We start from the raw sequence: 20,428 nt of genomic DNA, 5'->3' as shown, positions 1-20,428 counted from the left end.
AAGGTTTACTGAGAAAATTAATAGGGCAAATTGGCTTTTAGGAATGATTTTGAAAAATACCATGGGATTAGTTTTCATTGGGGTAGGTGAGCCTTATTAGAATCACTTATGCAACTTTTTCAAGATGTATGTCTCTGAACACATTCATGAATTCCACCTTTCCTCCCTGCCCCCAAGACACAGAGTCTGTGGGTCTACCTGCTTCTCTGTCTGTCCCTCTGTCTCTTTCTCTTACACACACACCCCTTTTGACAAGCTGGGGAATGATGTGTGAGGCATGTTTTCATAGACAAAAGCATCCTGAGAGATTCTGATCTTAACCCTGACTCATTCATTCCTAGACTTGGCTGCACGCTGCAGTCACCTGGGGAGCTTTAAATACAATCCTGTTGCCCAGGTCGTACCTAATGCAGTTAAATCAGAACATTTTGAAGCAGAAGCCAGGCAGTGTTTAAAGCGTCCCGGGTGATCCAGTGTGCAGCTGACCTTGGGAACCACTCTCCGCTTCGAGGGTAGGAGAAAGAGAACTACTTCTGATAATTGGTGGGACCTTGAGTAAGTCAATTTTAAGCCTTGATTCTCTTATTTGTAAAATGGGTTAAGTGTCATATTAGGTTCAGTTGCCCTTTTTATCATGTAACTTTTAATTCTGTGACTTTAAAATCAATTTGAAGAAACTTTGAAGCACTATAGAAGTATCCATCTTTGATGCTAACAGTGTTACAGGCCTTTCTGCAAATGCTAAGATTGTATAGACAAGTTACAAAATTCAGATTTGCCTTCTCTCTATTATTTTGAGTTTCATTTTAGATATTGAGAACAAAGGGAAGCAAATAACTTAACCAGAGAACCCCTTAATTGCCTGATACACAGCATCTGTGAATAACTTAGGGCTATAGTAATGTAAAAAGTATCTGAGGACTTGTTCCTGTTGGTTAGTTAATACTTTTTAAAAATAATGTGGAAATACCTGTCATTAATAGTGTACTGTGCTGTATTGTGCTGCCTTATTAGCAGTGCTTATTTCAGGATAACTAGGCCTATCATCAATTTTGTGACTATAAAATTTTGCTATTAAATTTTCTAATTAAGTGTGAAAATGATTTTAAATCAATTTTATTTGATATGGAGCACTTGTATTACTTACTTTTAGAGAAATAATGGAAAATAGATGTGTTAGGGGGGTACCAAACTAAATCAACTGAAATACAGTGCCTAACAAAAAGCCACACACACAAAATCTGCTGTATGGCTTAAATTTAACCATGTGGATAGATGGTGTAACTTGTATGGGATGAAAGATTCTGTGCATAGGAGGACAAATGACCGGGGAAATATATAATAATTTATATATTATAATAATCAACCTAAACATGTCTTCTAAGAGCACATCTACATTTTGGGTCTCCTAATTTTGCTAAAAGCCAAAGAACCTAAAACATGGGGGATAGCACCTATGGGTACTGCTCTGAATTAGAGGGTGTGGGGGCCACTGGGCATCTGGAAGGTCTTACCTCTCTGCCAACCCTTTAAAATGTCTTCAGGCCTAATGTGATAAAAACCAATTACTACAATATTTTTTTTTTTCCTCCACAGTGTGACCTTAGCAATATATTACCACATAAAGAACAGGTGAGCTCTTTCAAAACCTGTCTTGTTATTCGAGCTAATTAATTTACACAGTATCAAGTTTAGTGTTAATAACTATAGACAGTATTAGAGTAAGCTTTTACTGTTAGAGTGCTTTTATTACAGTATTGAAGTGAATCATTTATTTTTATTTTGGGACTCTTAGTTCTTTAAGTTTTATGTGGTTTATATGGATATTTACTGTATTAGAAATTGAAATTGAAAATTTAAAAAATTAAATCCACTGTATGTTAAAACAGGCTTTCCTTAGCACTGCTGAAGTTTTGAGCTGGATGAGGCTTTGGTGTGGGGTGCCACCCTGTGTGTCGCAGAGTGTTTAGCAGCACCCCAGCCTCTGCTCTGTAGGTGCAAGTAAGGTGTTGTGCTTCTCTCCACATTAGGACAGGAAAACTGTCTCCTGAGGGATGAGATCACCATCTGACTGGGGACCCCAGTGTTGAACATAAGTCATGTTTTAAATGAAAAATAACCATTTTCCACAACAAAATAGTGGAGAGGAGAGTATCTCATTAATAGGAAACAGTTGATTCTCATGTCAACACTGTCTTCAGTCATTTGCTTTGAAGACGCAATATGAAGATCCAGCCACATGCAGACATATAGTTGGGAAGAGGTGAATTTTTAAAGCCTTGAGATAATTTGACATATTCTTTGATACTGTCCCCAAAATCCACATGTGCTAGTTTATTAAATTAGTTAAGATGGAGTTCTAAGTCATTATCAGTGAACTTGAAGTAGATACTATGTTAAATTAATGCCCATTGATCTGTCATGCATACTGAGTGGATCTTTTTATCTGTACATGATTTTATAATATTATACATTGTCATTTGCAAAGTATTGGTTCACATGTCTTTAGACAGTGTCAAAAACTCACTCTTGTTAGTATCACTACCAGTCTTATTGGAAAAGTCTTTAAGTATGGAGAAATCAAGCTCACCATAAATAAAGCTCACACTGGAAGGTACAAGTTTTCCAAAAATCCTAATATTTTTAGCTTGATGGTTTGAATTTTATCATTGGCAACAAATAGTTTAGAGTTTTCTTTGAAGTGACAGGCTCACTTTGTTCATTTTTGAAAAAATGACTGTCAGTTGGTGTTTCATGAAAAAAGTGGTTTAAATATGATGTTCTAGGGGGAAAAAAGTGACTTGGTTACCAGTAAGTTACAAGTGCTCTTCCTTAGCACAGCCATATTTCAGTACATACAAGTGCTTAATGCATACTTTCTGCTTACTCAGAATATGAAGAAGAAGAGTAAAGGTTTAAGAACACTTAATTTTTACTCTTTTCATCAAGGATGTTCTTAAGTGAAGCAGATTTTTTACATTCATTTGGCCAGGAATAACTGAATGACTTCTAATTTAGTTTCATACCACTGCCTTGATTCATACTCAGAAATGAGCAATTTTACCCACTTTTGCTTTTATACAATCATAGTTAAGTGTCAAACAGTGTAGAGGCAGGTGATGTCTTGGTATTCTTATAAAAAAAAGTTTTGACCTCTTGGACTTACAGGATTTCTGAAGAGGGGCCAGGGGAGATTCCCAGAGGCCTATAGACCACATTTGCAGAACTGCTGTTTAAATGGGCACAGTGTAGTAGTGTGGTGGAATTTAAAAGAAAAAGCCTGGTCTCTCTTAAAAGACAATTAAAATTTTTAACTCAAACTATTTAAAAGAGACAAGAAGAAATAATAAGAATATAATATAAAGAACAAAAGGGGGTGGAGACAAAAAGCATGAATCTGATATTTACATTCATTGAAGTTAGAAGACTTTATTGCCTACTACTACCACTTTATAAAATGTTCTTGTATATTCCATTGTGAGGTTAGTGAAGTGGAAATGTACTGGTCTACGAACATTGCCTGTTAGAAGGGGTCTGTGTGGGTAAAGGCAGCTCTGGCTGGTTGTAGAAGAGATTTTATGCAACTTGATGTGCTGAGTATAAAATAGGTCAGAAAACCTTTCTAAGGGCAGAATCCAGGAGAATATGTAAAACTGTTTGCTTTATTAAGATTAAGCTTCCTCTATTCCTCTCTCTACTTTTAGCAGATACTTTACTAAGCTAGTAACTCCTGAATTAATTTTTAAAATACACATTCTTATTTTATAGAGATGCCAATAGGTCCTTGGACATTTTTGATGAGAGATCACATCCACTCACAGTAAGTGTCACTTTTATTGAAGGTGTATTTTTCTCTTATTACAGTTGTGTTTATTTCATGCTGATTTGCTTTGAAATTAATTACTAGAAGAAAATTACTGCCTCCAGCTCAAAGCCAAGATTGTCTTCCTTTAAGTCTTCTTCCCCCACCCCATGTTATGTCTAATCATTTTACCAAAGGCATGTTGTGTCAGGGGTGTGACTGATAAGAACTGAGTTACGCTTTGTATGACGAGTGAGCAGGTAAGTAAACATACCCAAGTAACAGAAAATGTAGCTTTTTAAAGGATGATTTTCCATAGCATCACACAATATAAACATTTCCTAACAAATATGTAAGACCTCTAAGGAGAAAATTTAAAAACTGTTTAAATTTTAAACTAATTAAAATGACAGGGTTTAAAAACTCACTTCTTCAGGTGCTCAGTAGACACATGTGACTGGTGACCGCTGTGTAAGAGAGCACACCCTTAGCACCTCTGGTTACAGGACACTAGAAAGGTGTTTTCATAGTTGACTGCAGATGACGTACAATGATCAGCAAGACTTTTGAGCCTAAAAATAGTTTGCATTTGGTTAGAATTCTTTGGGGAAGAAGGTGAAAATACATTTTCTGAGGTTGTGCTTGCATTTTTCTTTAATGAATGGTAGTGAGTATTGAATCACTATGGTACTTTAGGATCCCATTGTTTATATTTAAAAGACTACAAGACATGTCACCTAGTCAAAATTATTTTAAGTAGCACATGGGCCCACGTGTGAAGATTGCTGTCTTGAGGGTACTTTTAAGTATTTTTGTTCAGTGGATACTTAATATGTGTTTTTTCTTCTTTCAGCGAGAAAAGGTTCCGGAGGAGTACTTTAAGCATGATCCTGAACACAAATTCATTTACAGATTTGTTCGTACTCTTTTCAGTGCCGCCCAGCTGACTGCTGAATGTGCAATAGTGACTTGGGTAATACATTTTTCTCTTAATAGAAGCATCTCTAGAAATTTTTTTCTTGTACAGAAGGTATGGGCCTGTTTTTCAAATGAAAGTAGGTTCCTGAAATGATCATCAGAACTTTATTAAAGAGAAATGTATCAAAAAGAAGTAAAATATAGATTTGAGCTTTAGTAATCATCATGATTTAAAATGTTGCCATTGCTTTTCTCATCACACAACAGTTGGTGTTAAAGGCAGCAGGAGAAACTTCTGGTTTCTCCTTCCACACCTCAGGACGCATGCACACACAGGGCACACAGGTGCACACCGGCAAAGTGTGCTGGGTGGTAGGATGGAGGCGATCACTGAACTTCCTGGCCCACGGCAGGTGTAGATTCAGTGTGTTTCTGAGTCTCAGGCTGTGTTGCCTAGGCAGTTGTGATGTGTGTCTTGATTGAGACCGACTGCCTTCACCTCCCTGTCCTTGGGCGATAGTGTTAACCATCTCTACTGTCCTCTGGTGCCGGCGTGTGAAGGTACCCAGGACTGGGGTTCAGTAGTGCTTAGAAAGGCTTTACTCAAGTTAGCCCGCCAAGCTCCAGCTATGTGAGGACCTTTCTGTCATCCATACTGAATTCCTGTGGTAAGATTTTATCATTTGAATAACATACCATATTCAGCTGAGAGGTAGTTGGGATTGCCTAACTCCTCCCTATAGCAAACCTATAGGGGAAGGTCAGCTGCATGGTCTGAAGGGAGGGCCTGCGTCCACCGCTGCCTGCCCCCTGCAGGCAGAGTGTAGGAGAGGAGGCTTCCCCCCAGTGGGCCCCAGCTCAGACGCAGGCCTTTTCTTGGAGCTGCGAGCCAGTTACAGTGCTCAGTTAGCATGTGCTTGAGAGAGGCGGGAGTGGCGCTGGCACGTGGAGAGCTGGGAAATGCAGGCAGGAGAGAGTATGTGGGTTGGAAGAGGGGCATTTCTTTGTAGACAAGTTAAGCCCGATGGACCTGTGAGACAGCAGAGTGACAGTGTCTAGCAGTCATTCGACTGTATGGGATTGGAGCCTGAAGCTGAGCGAGAGGCAGGAATTACGTGTAGCTGTTCAAATGCAGAGAAAGTACGTTAAATAAAAGTTGAGGAGAAGATAGATCTGTGGGGACTGTCAGCACTTACAGGACACATCCCCAGAGGAGTGGCCGGAGTGGTAGGAAACCCAGGAGAGAATCAGAAGAGCTGCCAGGAGAGCTTGAAGAAGGAGAGCATGGTGCACGTGCTGAGTGCTGCCGAGGAGCTGCTTAGGGCATACATAGGCACCAAATGCCTGCCCGTGTCACGGTTCTAAGTGCTGGGCATAGAGGAGAGTTGTTCTTGCCTTTCTGAGGTAAGTATAGCAGACATAAGGGTTTTGTTTTTTCTTTAGTTTTTATTGGAGTATGGTTGATTTACAGTGTGTGTAAGTATCAGGTGTACCACAGAGTGTAAGACTTTTTAAAATGAGTATTTTTAAAAAGATGACTGTTGGAAGTGGTAGTGAAAGCTAGAAAGAGAAAGCAAGGTAGAGGGATGGAGAGATTAGAGGGGCTTCCCCGGTGGCTGAGACAGGAAGCAGTCTGCCTGCAGGGCAGGAGACTCGGGTTCCATCCCTGGTTTGGGAAGATCCCCTGGAGAAGGGAGTGGCAACCCACTGCAGTATTGTTGCCTGGAGAATTCCCCATGGACAGAGGAGCCAGACGGGTCGATGGGGTCAGAGTCAGACACGACTGAGCGACTTAATGCATGCACGCTAGAAAGACCAGGAAGAGCCTTTTTACAGAGGTGAGCTCTGAACCAGGACCTGGCTGGACTGAGGAAGACGAGGGGCCTGAGAGCACAGGCAGGGGGCAGAGCACGAGGCACAGACAGGAGCGGGTTCTGTGCTGAGGGATCAGCAAGGCGCCACTGTGATCAGAGTCGGGAATGAGGGAAGGCACAGGCGATGAGGGCACAGAAGGACGATGGCATCTCACACAGGGCCTCGTAACTAGCAGGCCACAGAAGGTTCTGTGCTGAGGGGTCAGCAGGGTGCCACTGTGATCAGAGTAGGGAATGAGGGGAAGGCACAGGTGATGAGGGCACAGAAGGACGATGGCATCTCACACAGGGCCTCGTAGCTAGCAGGCCACAGAAGTGACCTGTTTGATGGGAGAGCCCTGGCAGATGTTGAGCAGGCCCGTGAAGCGCACTTAATCTGAGAGGCTCTCCTGGCTGCTCTGGGGAGAACAGACTGTGGTTGGCGGTCAGTGGAAGCAGAGAAGTTAGGAGGCAATGGCAGTGATAGAAGCCAGAAGTGACGGACAGAAGAGCAGAGCCGGCAGGTGACCAGTGAAAGTGGAGATAAGAATTCCCAACAGATGGGACTGAGATAACTCAAGTGGAGGTCTTTGGTCCCGGCAGCCAGGCGTGTGGCAGTGTCTTTCGGCTCTGAGGGCATGCCTGGGGAGTGGGGCACTGTAATGAAGAGCGCTGGCTGTTTGTCATGAAGGCAGCAGTGACCATGCCTCAGTAGTTTCAGTGGGGCAGTGGCGGCCAGGGGCAGACTAAAGTGGGCTAAGGAGAGGATGGGTCATGAGGAGCCAGTGTCAGAACATTTCCTGAGGGAAGTGTTCTAAGGGGTGGTGACGGATGGGCTGAGAACATGTAAGAGAACATTGGAGAAAATCTCTGACAGAGAAGGGGGGTTGTTCGAGAAGAGATGAATTGTGGGAACAGTGTTCTGCAGAAATGAGAGGTGGGACTGACTTCATTCATAGAAGAGTTAGCTTCAGGGAAAAGAAAGAGATGTCACTTCCACTGAGACAGGAGGGCAAGTGGTGTAAATGAGACCAGGTTTGCCTTTAGTGAAGCTGAGGGAATGCCCCTAAGGTTGAACTGCTTCTATCAGTGCCATAAAGTAGAGGGGCGGACCCTGTGGGAGACTCGTTCTTAGAGAGTACTGGCGCATGCGGAGTTCTCTGGGGAGTGGGGGGCAGAAGTTCACTAAGGGTATATAATCTCAGTAACCGTGTTTGAAACACAATTGAGTTTGGAGAGCTTTGGCAGATCGGAGCTGTCAGTCTGATAACGGGACTTTTTTCTTTTTGTCAAATGGCATATATTCTCTTCTGCAGAGGTAACACCATCACAACTTATGTCTTTAATCTTTACTCAGCTGTTAACTTGGTCTGGTTCTTTATAGAATAGCCATTTGACACATATAAAAGAAGCCATGAAGTCATCCCACAAACTACCTGGCAGATTTAGAGGAGCCCCAGGGATTCAGACACCGGCAGCTCTTAACCACCTTAGAACCAAACAAATTGGCTAAGTTGCAGAATATGTAAGACAAATGAGTTATGAAATAATGGAGATGTGAAAAATAGGGGATATGAACAAAAAGCTCTTTTTGTGCATGAATCTTCCCTAAAAAGGCACTAAATGTGGTAAAGTAAAACTTGCTTTGTACCGCCTGTCCTGCTGTGCCACGCAGCAGCCACTGGGAGGCTCTCTTGACCACCAGTTATTATCTTCAAGTTCATCCTCTGAAGAGAAGATAAAGAACTGCTCAGTCTTACCAGAGTTTTACATACTCAAGCTTTATGTAAAATTGCCACGTACCCACCACCAGTATGGTAGGTACATTGCACACGGTAGGCACTCAAGCATTTACTGAACGGTTGAATCGATGCTGGGCTATATGTGCTGCCTTTTACAAGTGGGAAGGTAATAACACAATGCCTGTCTTTAGAATGCTGAGATGTCCTTTCATTCCTGCGACCAGAATTGGGTTGGAAATTCACATGGGCAGAGTAGAAATACCAGACTAACAGAAATATCTGCCTTACAACTGTGACCTGGCCTTTGGCCTTGGCTGGCCAAGCAAAAGTCTCTGCAGAACCAAAGAATAAAAGACTTATTAAAAACAGATGAAACCTATCGCTCCTAACAGTTCTATCACCGCCCTTAAACGGAACTAAAATCAAAGACCAGTCCTCTACTTTTGCAGGTTTACTTAGAGAGGCTTTTAACTTATGCTGAGATCGACATTTGCCCCACTAACTGGAAAAGAATTGTTTTGGGAGCCACTCTTCTTGCCTCCAAGGTTTGGGACGATCAGGCTGTTTGGAATGTGGACTACTGCCAGATCCTAAAGGACATTACAGTTGAGGACATGTGAGTTTGTAAGGTTACGGTGAACTGTCTAACCATTTTCCAATACCTTATTTGCTCCCATAAAGTTTACAGCTTAAGAAATGTTACATTTTAAGAAAGGTTACATTGCGCAGAGAGCTGAATTAGGTATAAATATAAAATTAGACTTCTTTCTGTCTAGCTGTAGTATAACCATTTGTATTTCGCATCATTAATTAGTTAAATCTTGGTGTGTTATTGTTGTAATATTCTGCTTGATAAATTGAAATTACTTTTCTGGTGGTTTTTGCCATTTTACAAGCTCACTACCAGAACAACATGATGCAGTAAATAACTTCACGTCTTTCTTAAAGCTGTCTACCAGGTCCAGTCTGTTTTTAAGAGACACATGTCTGGCCTTGGAAGTTAAGTGGTCACTGCTGAGGTCTTAGCACCTCCAGACTACTGAGGTTATAACTTCAACTTGAGTCACACATTGTATATTTGTTTTTTCAGGTCTTTTCTTCTTTTGTAATCTGAGGTTGTCTCTAAGGTTCTGTTGTTACGGAAACCATGATGGTACAGGTGACCAAACAGAAAGGTTTCAGATCTCAGTGTTCTGTCTCCTCCACTGTCAGGAGTGTTCCCCATGTTTAGAAATAGGTCTGTGAGTTAGGAAACTCCTTTGTCTCAGGTAGCCCAGGAAGTGTCAGTGGGGCCTCACCCAGGGCACTCAACAACCACAGCGGTACTTGGTGGGGCCTCGAGTTAATTTGGGGGGTTCCTCACAGATGGCACGCTTACACAGGCATGAAACATCAGGCTTGCAGTCTGGCTGCGGGGAAGGGCCCCGAGGGTGGGAGGCAGCAGGAACCAGAGAGGTATTTGCAGCAGACTCTAGAAGTGGTCACTTGACAGCGAAAATGTCCTTGTGGGTGGCATTTAGGAAGACGTAAAGGGGTACCTCTTTATTATAGTGAACAGCAGAGGACGATCAAGGTCATGGCAGGCAGCAGTGGCAAGAGTTTGTTTTTGTTACCTTTGCCCCTGACTCTTAATTCAGATTTACCAAAGTGCATATTTACAACTGAAGCAAAGAAGCTTGTGACTAAGAGAAGGGACCAGTGATTGTTGGTAGCTGTCTAAGTGGCTTTTGGTGAAAATGTCCACTTTGATGATAAAAAGTGTCATGGTGATATTGCTGGTAGCCACCTTAGTGTTACGGCAGATAATTCGAGATAAGTAGAAGTACTTTTGGAAGTTGTAGAAACTAAAGTGACATTGAGCACCACTATCATCCATCTTTAAACTGGTTCCTTGAAGGAAGGAAAATGTGTAATTATAAACACCAGGTCTGCCATGATGGCAGCTGAAATTTTCTCAGAACCTGCAACTAAGCTGACGGGGGCTCTGGGTCCAGTTACAGCATCAGAGAACATGCAGGGAGGTGTGTGGGTGTTCATAGATGTGAGCCCAATAGCACTGATGGCAGTGTCTAGCTACAGGAAGAAGCTAATTGTAAACAGCACTTTTCTGTGTAAAACAGAATCACCAGGAGCTGTGTTCATAATAGGCTGCTTTTGTTTATGATCTTTGGAAACTGGAAAGCATTACAACCAAGTGTTCAAGTCACATTTGTCTCATCCCCCTGCTGTTGGCTGCTATTTGTAATGGTCTCATTTTGAGTCTCAATTGAAAAATTGGCATCTATCAGCTTTTCCTTAAAAGTTTTCTAACATCCATGTATCTTGTTTGAATATATTGAGCAGCTGCTGTTCAGAAAATTTGCTGCGCCTATAAATGGCATGCTCTTCAGTCATCTAGTCATTTAAAAAAAAAAACAACGCAGAAGCGTATTCTGTAGTCCTAATGCTTTTTTCTTCAGTAAGTAAAGCTCTGTTAATAGACATGTTAATCCTATGAAGTACTGTATTTCCACACAATTAAAATGTATTAGTGGAAGAGAATATAAAAGGGATAGTGAAGTGCATTTATTCCCGTAGTAAATTAAGTCCTGATTAGCTGATTATCAAAACATTATCTGATTTACATTTCTATAGACTTACGGCCATATGAACAGGAAATTAATTTTGGAGGTAGGTTCAGTTAGGTTTAAAGTTCAACAAATGAGAAACCTCATTTCTGCTCACACTCTGCTCTCCATGCAGGAGAACATCAAACATTTGATGACTTACCAATGGATAAAATATTAACACTTTAAAACCAGGAAACAAATATTTTGAAAAATAAGTCACTTTCATTTGTCTGTGTATTTATCATTTTTATATAATTAACTCTTTAAAGTGATTGCTGTGAAAGTGGTAAGACTTACTGTGATTTTGTTTATTAAACATTAGACAAGCTAATGACTGTGTATGGTCCCATAGGAAAGACCTGCTCCCAGCACCCTACTTTCCCACTTCATTGAATTCGCCCCCTGCGTGCGTATGCACCTTCTGTCCTAGTCAGGGCTGGCGGACGGAGCACAGGGGGAACTGCTCCATCGGGGTCATTGCTCAGGTGCATTTAGTCTAGCCAAGACGTCTCCCCTTAATCCTACTGCCTCCCATAGCTTAAAAAGTGTATCCCATCCTGTCCCAGGAACACCTTCTGGTCCTACTGGGATTAAGAGGAACAGAAACTTGCATTCTGCCCTTTGCCGCAGTCCCCTGCACTGGAGCGGGGGGAGGGGATTCCCTTTCGCATCGAGTGTAGCTTATTTATTTATTTATCTGAGATGAATCCTTGTTGCCTCAAGAGTCTTCTCCCCTCAGAGATAATAGCAGTGGCTCTCCATGGCCCCATTTGTTGCCGTGGTGATGTGCCTACTCCTTTTGTTGGCGTGTCTCTACTTCAATAAGCCCCTTCCTGTTATCGGTGAAAATGTCTGCAAGTTCTCCAGAGCTAATAAACAGCATACATCATTCCTTTCATCTGATGACTATAGCGGGGCCTTGTGAGTGAGCGTGGAGCATGAATGCACGGCTGCACTAATGGAACTCTGAAGAATGAGCCCCCGAGTCAGCAGCACGGGTGCATAAGAGGGCCGTAACCTCCCTCCCTTGTCCCAAACTCCAAGTGCCAGGACGCAGGAAGAACCACAAATAGCTGCACCTTGTTTGAACATTAGTGTATTAATCCAGCTGGGGAGCCATTATTTGTTTCAAAACTGTATTTAGAGCTGTCGTGGCACAGAATGGGGTTTCTGAAGATAACCCAGTTGACTAAAATTGTCCTATGTCGGTTTTGTCTTCTCCTCCTCCCCCAGGAATGAGATGGAAAGGCACTTTCTGGAGCTCCTTCAGTTTAATATTAATGTTCCCGCCAGTGTTTATGCCAAATACTACTTTGACCTTCGCTCCTTAGCAGATGACAACAACCTGAGTTTTCTATTTGCTCCTCTTAGCAAAGAAAGAGCACAGAACCTAGAGGTAAGACTGTGGATTCACTAACTGGGTTTTCTGTCAGCCACCAAAGCCAGCATCTGTGGCTAACTTACACTATTCAGTGACTAGGAAAATGGAAAGCTGTTAAATTAACAGTTTGAAGAGCTTATTAACCCACTGGCATCTTATTCCCTGTGTCTTTTATGGGTTAGACAGGGATCTCACATTATTTAAAAAAAAAAAAGTTACAGATATCTCTTATGTAACCATAATTCAGAATATTTTAAATCAGATTTAATTGTTCTTAATGGTTTTCTATTTGAACCTCCACACTTATATATATGTATATAACCATACAGAAATAATTTCTTATAATTGTATCCCCAATCATATGTACATTGATAATTACTTACCACTCTTAACTGTCTGAGCTTGCAGTGTGTGTGTGTATCACAGTTCAGCCCCATGAGTTTATTAGACCAGAAGCATCAGGGGCTAACCTGTGAGACCTATACTTGGAAATTATAATGTGGGTTCAGAAACTGGATGGTAGTGTAGGTGGGTTTTTAATGGAAGTGGTAACATATATGGGATGAAGTAATTCGTAGTAGTGATTTGAAGAGTAATTTGAAGTAGTTTGTGATTTCTGGTGGGTATACAGCAAAATTTACAACTGAAATGAATACATATAAAGTTGACACTTTTTCTGGTACCTTGGTACTTTAGAAATAAGACATTTTTCTATGATAATTTACATGCATGTGAAATAGCACCTTGTAGTGCTTCATCATTAGACCTTTCTTGCCTTCAACACACACCTACCTCGTTAAAATTTTCTTAGAGTGTGTAGTAAATAATGAAGACTGAATAGAAGTTGAATAGCTGGGTAAACACTGATTTTGCTCAGGTGTGTTCATTATGTTTAAGGATCTAGTATGTAGGTAACATCATATTGCTGTTAGATGGGGCCTATTTTGGGAACCCAGTTTTTAAATATGTTCCTCCCTGCCCCAGCAATCTCATCATAGCCCTTGAAGAATATTATCTTAGGGAATCAGCAGTGTAGATATGAGCTATCCAAAGTAGCAGCAACTGTGAACCTAAATGAATGCAGATGTGTGGCTTATCAATGCAGCTTTCTTTAAGGTTGGAACTTTTTTCCCCCAATTATACTTATGTTCTGTCTGATTGACTTTCTTAGGCCATCTCCAGACTGTGTGAAGACAAATACAAAGACTTGTGCAGAGTTGCTGTGAGAAGGTCTTTCAGCGCTGATAATTTCATTGGTATTCAGCGCTCCAATGCCATCCTCTCATAAACAGAGAGAGGTGAGGGGTTGTAACATCATGAACCCCTCGTAACAAGGACTGGAGAAATACCACCTCTCCTGCTCAGAAACCAGCAACACTAGTATTTTCACCTAGAAGAAAGACACTGAATTCAAGAGACTTGCGGACAGCAAAGATTATGGTCATAGGAAAAAACTGGACCTTGTCAAGGCAACACACTCTTCTGTCCTTTTTAATGTAAACAGAGTTACAAAAACCACTCCAAAGCTAAAAGCTCCCAACCCACCCACAGATTATTTGCTTACTATGTAGGCCGATAACTGTGAACTATGTGAGGTTTTTTTAATAGTTTAAATTTTTAGACTTTAAAGACACTAACTATATAACTTTTACTTTTTCCTATTTTTCTCGCCCATATTGCTGCATATTCCTTTAGAATCACTGCAGTATTGCCATTCAAACATGGGACTCCTGACAACCCATAAAGCCACTTAGACTGTTGTAGCATTGTTAGGTTTTGAAGGATTCTTCCTCCCTACTATTTCATTGAAGCTGCTAGTCATTTTTGGCAATCAGTTTAAACCAAAAAGCTGCTGAATAACACTTGTCATTCAGATTTTTTGCAAGCACTACTTATTAGCATATTAGCATGTTTGGGATCATAAGCAGAGAAAGTATGTTGTTACCTACTTCTATTGGGTCCGTGCTGCGTTTCTTGTTAACTCTAATGGTGCTTCTCATTTTCTGATGATTGTCCTCTTTGTTAAATACTTGTATTAAAGGATATTTTCATAATTCCAGCCAACCTGTTAGTCCAGGAATAAGCAGATAGTGAAATAGAAGGTGTCCCAAAAGTCTTGGTGCAATTTTAAGCTTTAATACAGTGTGCTTGGACACTCCAGGACACTGCCGCAGAAGTATAAATGCTACAGACGCAAAATATCACTTGAAAGTTTACTTGAATTTCTTCTAAACTCATTTAGTTTTGTAAATCTTAGATGTTAAGCTTTTAATTTGAATTTTTTGTTTCAGTCCCTCTTGAAGATGGCAAACAATAGGCTGAAACAAAAGATTAAAATTAAGAGCTTAATGTTTAAAATTTACAAAACTAAATGAGTTTAGAAGAAATTCAAGTAAACTCTCAGGTGATGTTTTGTAAGTTTGTAGCATTTATATTTCTACAAGTATCAAAGCTTCAAATTGCACAAAGACTTCAGGAGGATATCTTGTATCTTTATAGACCTGGCCTCCTGTTTTTAAGATAGTCCTTTGCCTGGCTGGGCTGTTTATCTGCTTGAGCACTGAAGTTTCTTTTTTCTAGATTTGGTAAAGGAATTATGAATAGCATTAGTTCTCCTATAATAAATTGAAAGGAATTGGACCCTAGTAGTAGTGACAGGAAAGTAAGCGACATGAAACAGCTTTTCTGTTCTGCGTGTTAACCTGGCTGTAGGTGTGTCACTTCAAGTTGTTATTTGAGGAAAGATAAATCTTAGGAACCCTTACCTCAGGCTTTTTAAAACACAGGGTACCACTTAGCCACCAGGAAGCCCATTAAAAGACAGGGAGGTCCAGTAATCAGTCTTTTAGGAAATTGATAATGATGTCACCTAAACTTGAAACATTAAAAAAGTGTTCTCAACTATGTAAAATCTTTCTCCTTCCTTCTCAAATGTAATCCTAGGAATTTTGCCTGTAAACAAAGCATTTCTGGGCCAGAAATACTTTCTCTGTTTATAGCAAGGCTTCACATTATATTGAGTGCCACAGGTTCCATCATTTTTAAAGGACAGAGACATAAATGATAAATAATGGATATAAAATATTACAATCTACCACCTCAAAAAATATTGTTTATGGAGCTTGGAGATTCAAGTATTGATTGCAGTTTTATTTTGAAAAGAATGCTACAACTTATGTGGTTTTTCTTCCTCATGTTTATATTAAAAGAAAAGCTAATAAACTCTATTTTAATTAAAATACATGGCTGTTGTGCACCTTCTCACTGCTCACGTAACATCACGGCTCTGCGTAGCGCAAATGTTTCCTTCCGCTCTGACAGGCAGGCCTGAAAGCATGTTCCGACTACCCATTCAAAAGTTTCTTTGACCGTTGCCTTTAGTTAAGAGGCATTTATTTCTTCGGCTTATGTTCTTTTCAACCAGAAGATAGTTTAGTACACTTAAAATCACTGGCTGTGGTGCTCAGTGGCATGGTGCATTAGATGGCACTTTTGGAATTGTGTGGTGGTGTACCAACAGGGGAAAAAAGCACATTGGAAGATAAAAGGTAAAACACAGAAAGGAGTTACAGAAATGCTATTGAATCAGAACATGAGTTACTTGAGGATTTCAAGCCACTGAACAGGAAAGAAGATGGAATAAGAGGAGGTAGAACTGCGGTGTTATGAAGAGGGTGATGTTAAACAAGCATGTGATGAACCAGACCACCATCAGGTTTCTCTGGGACCCCGGTCACTGCACTCGCGCAGTACTCCATCACTCCTGGTAGTGCTGTTGTGTCTTCACCCACCTTCATTCACGACCTAAGGTCAGAACTTCTAACTTTGTTCTTGGTAAGTTGTTGATTAGTAGAAATAATCTGAATTAGTGCAGAAGGAGAGAAAAACTATGACAAATCATTGTTACTAAGATAGTTTGTACCATGTGATAATATGCCAGTTACTAAGCAGAAATGCTGTCACATCTTGAGTGGTCAAAGGTTAAAAAAAAGTGGGGGTAGGAACACTGCTTGGACACGACTGTAGTTTGAAGACAAGTTAGAATCACTAAAAATTGCTCTTTCAATGTTAATTCTAGAGACAGTTACAGCCATTTTGATAAATGGAAAACTTACAGGTTCTCATAAATACTATAGGGCAGGAAAACTAGCTCCTAGCAGGGGCAATAGGGTCGTGTTGAGATTTCATACCTAGGAAGGGTTTGTTCCCTAAAGTACTAAGACTATAAAAGAATACCTCAACTCAAGATTATTTTCATTTTTAGTTTTTGGAATATACTGACGGTGCAATTTTAACTGGAATACTGTGAACTGAACTTTATAAGGAAAAGACAAAGGTTTCAAATCTATGTTTGAACCAAATGAAATTGTCATTTTTCTACATTAAATTCACGTGGTTCACCCTAAGACAACTTAGGGCCCAGGGTTTCTGAGAAGTTTCTTCCATTCTGTATCAGATTCTATCATGACCCTATTCTATCACATCTAAAGTACCCTGTATGCCCATTATTGAAATTCAACATTACTAAATCCTGGTTTTATAACAGCTCATGTTTCATTTGTTAGTTTTCCCATTCTATAAGATATACCATTGATTTTTTAAAAGTGCTGATGAAGTCAGTATTTACTGGAAAATCATTCACTCTATATTTCAGGTTATGCAATGTTTTGGGAAGTGTTTCCCTACAGCATGTAGGTTACCTGAACTCTTTGATCACACAAGCCTTCTAACCACGTGCAGAGTGACTAGGACTGCTCCTCACCCAGAAGCTGTGGTCTGTGAGTTCAGAGTTACTTGGTTAAGCACTTGACAGCTGCAGAGCCTCTCAGGCAAGCGCTAGTTTCTGTGCAGAATCTGTCGATTATCCCAGCATCTACCAAGGATTAGATCACCTAAGATCTTAACTGTTGGCCACTTACCACCCTGGCCAGCCTGACACTGCCAACAAAAATAAAAATCCAGGAGCCCTTCAGCAAAGTCTGGTCCCTTGTACACAGGTGCAGTCTGGTTTCTGAGGCAATTTAGTCTATTTTAAATGGGTTTGGCAGATGAGAGAAAAATTTACTTAATGTGAAACAAATTTTAAGAATACCAGTTTGTGGTTTAGGGATCTCTAGGATGCAGAAAGAACTAGGAAAGTGAAATAGAAATTAAGAGGAATCCAGAGTCAAATGAAAAGTGGTTAACATTCTTTTAAAAAGGCCCAGGTGAATGTGAAGGGAGCTAGTAATTTGAATACTAGGAAAATTCAGTGACAGCCTCAGAACCTAAGGTACTCAAGAATGTGTTCATACCTACTCAGATTGTTCTCTTAACTTTTTCTTAAAACATCTATTCCTTCATCCTAGCATTCTCATTTCCAGCCTTTACTTCTGGCTCCCCAGACGGTGGCCCTGTATTTCCTCCCTGTGGGAACTGACTCTTCCAAGGGCAGAGATTCAGTGTTTGGTCACCTCCCACTGGCCTCTCTCAAGACGATCATCTCAGCTTCACCCTCTGACTTTCTGCTAGTGCCAAATGTGGCAGTGCTTGATGCTGGTTACTACTGTGATCGACTTCCAAAGCCTTATCAGCAGGTTCCAGGAAGTACAGGATTTATATGGCTCACAGGCTAACTGGTCCCTGTGATCCCCTTTAATCAACTACTTGGGCCCTCCTCAAGGTGCTTGTTCCCCATCTGCTGCACTCAGTCCCCTGACCTGCCCACAATTCTAGACGTGTGTCCTCAGGCTAAGCAGCAACCCTACGTTGCAAACTCCACAACTTGTTTCACCTGGCGTTAGGAAGGTAACCCCTCTCATCCAACAGAGGCAATTCCATCCCAAGGCTTAAAATCAAACTTCTATATCCACCCCCATCCCCTCCAAAGCCTCGCCAGTTTATTCCCTTCATTCATCTTCCCAACATGAGGATAGGGCAGTTTGACCTTGCTTGGTCCTTTACGTGTCCTAGTATTTCACAAGATGTGGTCCCTAGACCATCTGCCTCTCATGGGCTGAAAGCCTGTAAGAGATGAGTGGAATCCTGGAACAGATAAAGAAACATTAGTGGAAAATCTGGTGAGATCCAAATGAAGTCTGGAGTTAAAAGTAATATGATAATCTTGACTTCAGTTTAACAAAAGTGCTATGATAATATGTTAATATTAGGGCAAGATGTATATATTTTTGCAACTTCTGTGTAAACCTAAAATAATTCTAAAAGTTTACTAAAACAAGCAAACAAAAAAAGAACCACTTCCTGGACCCTAGACTAAACGAATCTCAGTTCCTGGAGCGAAGCCAGGAAATCTACATTTCTAATAGGAACCCCCAATGATTCTTACACAGACACAAACTTGAAAACTAGTCTTCAATTCTCTCCCATCCCATGCCTGAATGGCTGCTTCCTCCTCATTTTATTGATACTTACCTTAACCTGGTTTAATCCTTCAGATCCCCTCAGCTCTAAAATATAAATACTATCATTATCGCCCTTTCACAGATGAGAAAGTACTAAGATGAGAGTACTAAAAGGTTAAACAATCTGTCTAGGATCAAGCAGCCCGTGATTGATGGAGCTGGAATTTGAGTCCCTCGTCAGTCTAGCTCCCAGATCTATGCATAGAACAATTAGACTGCCTCTCCTGCTGTTGGATATGACCAATTAAAGAGCTGTGCAACTAAGCCACTAAAAATGCATCATGACCTACTTCTCTAGCCACCCAAGTCTAACAGGCCCCTTTTCTACTGGTGGGGAATAAGCAATGAGAAAGCATCAGGAAGATGTGTCAACTATGGAGACCTGTATGGGGAAGGCACAGTAGCTCTTCTACCAGGATCCAGCTCAACTGCTGTATTTTCTATTCTCTCAAATGCCCCAATGTGTGCCAATCTAACAATGCTCATCTTACTTTGACACTACGTTCTCTCAGGTTTGCTAAGCATCTGTCCATATTGTCAGGGAAGTGGCAACTTTAAATCAACTTACAATAGGTCCTCTGTATCCACAGGTTCTGATCAGTGGATTCAATCACCATGGGTTGGAAATATTTGGGGAAAAAATTTAAGAAAGTCCCGAAAAACAAAACTTTAATTTGCTGCATACCACCAACCATTTGCATTATACTTAAAAACAACTCCTTAACTGAGGATTTGTATTAGGCATTAGAAGTAATCTAGACATGATTTAAAGTATATGGGAGGATGCAGGGGGAAGATGGAAGGACTGTGTGTAGGTTATATGGAAATATTGCACCATTTTACATAAAGGACTTGGGCATCTGTGGATTTTGGTATTTGCGGGAGGGAAAGTTCCTAGAACCAATTCTCCACAAATACAGAGGAAGAATATATATCCCCTTATTTGGGCTCCTTGACTGGTGTTTAGACCTTAATGAAAGTGAAAGTGTTAGTTGCTCAGTCAAGTCCAACTCTTTGTGACCCCGTGGACTATAGCCCGCCAGACTCCTCTGTCCATGGAATTGTCCAGGCAAGAATACTGGAATAGGTTGCCATTTCCTTCTCCAGGGGATCTTCCAGACCCAGGGATTGAACCCAGGTGTCCAGCATTGCAGGCACATAATTTACCGTCTGAGCCACCTGGGAGGCCTTACTACCAAGTTGTAAATTGAATGATCAAGTTTGGGGAGCTCATGACTGCCAAGCAGGCATACAGAACAGCACCGCTTCCATCCAAACTGCTTCACCAGTCTAGACAGAGCCGACGAAACAGAACACAGTGTCAGGCAGTGTCTCTGTTCTTGTGTATTTCCCTTCATTTCTTCAAGTGAATCATAAAACAATCACAGGATTGGCAGGAGAAACCTAAGAAGTATATTCAAGTAAAACATGTTTTCATTAGTTCTGCTTCTGTGATTGGAATTTGCTTGATTGCATTATCAATAAAAAGGTTGCCACTCATATCTGAGAAATCTGATAATTAAGTTAGAATCCACATAGCGCCTTCAGCCAGCGCATGCTCATTCATGTCCAACTCTGAGATGCCGTGGACTGTAGCCCACCAGGCTCCTCTGTCCTTGGAATTTTTCAGGCAAGAATACTGGAGTGGTTTGCCATTTCCTACTCCAGGGAATCACTTAGAAAGCAGTGTGTCTCTTTGTAAAAGCATGAGGAGAAAAATAC

General features: G+C 40.9%; 1 protein-coding gene across 2 annotated transcripts in view; it reads left to right on the top strand.

Moving 5' to 3' along the window:
* The window catches only part of CCNYL1 (cyclin Y like 1), a 35,852-nt gene extending 20,308 nt beyond the window's left edge, over positions 1-15,544 (top strand). The window contains exons 5-10 of one of the 2 annotated variants that reach the window (XM_043444679.1): positions 1,597-1,632; positions 3,769-3,820; positions 4,656-4,775; positions 8,765-8,931; positions 12,158-12,320; positions 13,477-15,544. In XM_043444679.1, the coding sequence (XP_043300614.1) occupies positions 1,597-1,632; positions 3,769-3,820; positions 4,656-4,775; positions 8,765-8,931; positions 12,158-12,320; positions 13,477-13,593 (655 nt within the window). In that variant the 3' untranslated portion in view covers positions 13,594-15,544. The remainder of the gene's footprint in view (positions 1-1,596; positions 1,633-3,768; positions 3,821-4,655; positions 4,776-8,764; positions 8,932-12,157; positions 12,321-13,476) is intronic. The other variant, XM_043444680.1, reaches the window with a different exon arrangement.
* Positions 15,545-20,428: the final 4,884 nt, after the last annotated feature.

This window comes from Cervus canadensis, chromosome 24, assembly GCF_019320065.1.
Source record: "Cervus canadensis isolate Bull #8, Minnesota chromosome 24, ASM1932006v1, whole genome shotgun sequence".
NCBI classification, from domain to species: domain Eukaryota; kingdom Metazoa; phylum Chordata; class Mammalia; order Artiodactyla; family Cervidae; genus Cervus; species Cervus canadensis.
This window is presented reverse-complemented; position numbering and strand designations above follow the sequence as displayed.